The sequence below is a fragment of the Octopus bimaculoides genome, chromosome 12 (genome assembly GCF_001194135.2).
Source record: "Octopus bimaculoides isolate UCB-OBI-ISO-001 chromosome 12, ASM119413v2, whole genome shotgun sequence".
NCBI classification, from domain to species: Eukaryota; Metazoa; Mollusca; class Cephalopoda; order Octopoda; family Octopodidae; genus Octopus; species Octopus bimaculoides.
This window is the reverse complement of record NC_068992.1, coordinates 154,789-157,379: the sequence shown is the minus strand read 5'-3', so window position 1 is coordinate 157,379 and position 2,591 is coordinate 154,789. Positions and strand designations below refer to the sequence as shown.

Below are 2,591 nucleotides of genomic sequence, written 5' to 3'. Positions count from 1 at the left end.
TCTCTTTCTCTCTCACTTCCTTGCTCTCCTTCTTGCAATCTCATTCTCTCTCTCTTGCTCTTTCTCTCTCACTTCCTTGCTCTCCTTCTCACAATCTCATTCTCTCTCTCTCTTGCTCTTTCTCTCTCACTTCCTTGCTCTCCTTCTCACAATCTCATTCTCTCCTTCTTGCAATCTTATTCTCTCTCACTTCCATTCTCCTCCTCTCTTTCTCTCTCTTCTTCTTCTCTTTTGCTCTCCTCTCTTCTCTCTCTTGTTCCCTCTATCTTACTCTCACTTTCTCTTGCCCCCCCCCTCCTTTCTCTCTCTCTTTTACACATAATTAATTGGATATAAATTTAAGCCAACAAAAGCTTAAAGACATCCATTATAGCAATGATTAGTATCAAGGCTTTAATAATCATCATCAACAACAACAACAAAAAACCAAAAACCTAATCAACAACAACAACGTCAACAACTCCCCCCCCCCCTTGTTACATCATTCTATTATTAGATTTTTATAAATTTTTATCTCTTGTATTTTTCTCCAAACAGTTTCCTCCCAGGAATTTGTTGCAACTCTCTTCAGCTAATTTGATACACTTAAGCCGAGTGTTAAACTAAATTTGATGGCCATGTAATTTTATGGCATTTAATAGAATTGTTCTGAATATAGTGCAGTGCACGTATGATGAGAGATGTAGAGAAGTGGTGGAGAGAACTTCATTTTTCTATAATGTTGCTCTGGACTGTCTTTGAGCTATTATTTAGAAGAGGACAAGCAGAAGAATTTTGCAACATTAACAGAGTTAAAACAATATTGATCAAGTCACAAAATGTAGAACTTATTTTGATTTCAATTTTGCTCTCTCAATTATAATGGATGAGTGATTGAAAAGAAAGTGTTACTTGCCTGCAACGCATAGGCAGGGATTATATACACATACATACATACCACACACCGAATTTGTATTAAAACATAAGTTTATATATATATAAATACATACATACATATATATATATATATATATATGTGTGTGTGTGTATGTGTATATATATATATATACTCTCTCTGTTTATTTCCTTGTATTCTTTTTTGTTGAAGTGTGTAGGCTCGAAACGTAAAAGACTTTCTCACCTTCCTGAGCATCAAACTAATACACCAGCTTGTTGTTTATACACCTGTCGTCATCTTTTGTTTTTTTGTAAATTTCAGCTATATACATGCATATATATATATATGTATATATATATATATATATATACACACACACACACACGCACATATAACATAGCTCTCTCTCTCTCTCTCTATATATATATATATACATATACATGCATATATATATATTCATACATGTATACACACACACATACAAATTCATAAAGAGAGAATTCCATGAATACAAAATAAGCAGTTAAAGCAACAACAATATTCTCAAGTGAAATATCAACAATTATTTTCATGCCTCCTGGTAAAAAAAAAGAAAAATGAAAAAAAATGTATACCAAACATTTCGAAATCCCAGCAAAAGTTTGAAGTAATTCTCTTGATGCCATTAATTACTAACAGAATGTTAGATTAAAACTCCCAGGAAAAATCATTGAGGTCATATGTCTGAGAATCTGGGTTTTACGTTTACCAAGGTAACATACTGTAGTGGCGCGTATGGCCCCCATCTTGGGAAGTGCCATTGCGCATGTGCAAGGGATTTGCCGTCAGCGGAAGTACCCGAGCACGCATGCGCAATGCAACTGGTGAAGAAAAAGCAATAGCGTTCGCTCTCTTTTCTCTCTAGCAGCGGTGGTGACAACACGTATTCTCTCAGCTCGATACCGACATATGGTCGAAGCTTCTTTGGTATTCTAGCGGCATGCCTGTTCACCCAAGAACGAAACGGCTCTACACTAACCTAGAATAAACTATTGATCTGCTGTTACCGTTACCCCTCGTGTTGTTGTATTTCTGAATTTTAATGATTAATATAAGAACTGGGGAGAGATGGCTGAGCCGTCATATCTCATCCAATTCTTATAATACGAAGAGGAAGCAGTAACTTTATTCTATTGTTAGAAATCAAAAGCTTTATAACTTAAACACATTCTTCCCACTATCTGAAATATTATTGGCTATTTCTAGAACATTCTTTTATTACTTTGCCAGGGTTTTGTCTTTGCATCATCTTTTACTGTAAAATTCTTCATACAGTAACCAGTGGAAATATCAGTTTTCAACTGTTGAGCAAGAAATTGCTAAATGCAGAACCAAGTGACAACAAATAGTGCCAACGCTGTTGCTTAGCTGAAAGAAATTATTTGGACAAAAAGGAATATTCATGGGGCTTTTTTGTTTTTCCTTTTCTTTTTGGGCTTTTTGGGGATTTTTTTTTTGGTGTTTTAAGAGCCAAGAGTGGTTTGATGGAAAGGTTTGGGGGAATGTTGTGTTGATTAGCTATTTCTGAATTCGTCAGTTAGTTATGAAAATAGCCTCTGTGTTTGTGTGCGTGTATGTGTGTGTGTGTGTGTGTGTGTGTGTGTGTGTGTGTATACACATATACACAGCCCACACGGGAAAGAGGGACATTAAATGATGATGATGTGTATATATA

General features: G+C 35.4%; 2 protein-coding genes across 6 annotated transcripts in view; one reads left to right on the top strand and one right to left on the bottom strand.

The window, feature by feature from the left end:
• Positions 1 to 2,397, bottom strand: part of LOC128249175 (uncharacterized) — a 12,235-nt gene extending 9,838 nt beyond the window's left edge. For both annotated transcript variants that reach the window (XR_008265271.1, XM_052972032.1), the window contains exon 1: positions 1,492 to 2,397. Coding sequence is in view for 1 of the 2 variants with exons in the window: in XM_052972032.1 (XP_052827992.1) it covers positions 1,492 to 1,542 (51 nt within the window). In the remaining variant the exon portion in view is untranslated. The remainder of the gene's footprint in view (positions 1 to 1,491) is intronic.
• LOC106880139 (voltage-gated potassium channel subunit beta-2) overlaps positions 1 to 2,591 on the top strand; it is a 153,501-nt gene that overhangs the window by 67,448 nt on the left and 83,462 nt on the right. The gene's annotated exons all lie outside the window — the stretch shown is intronic.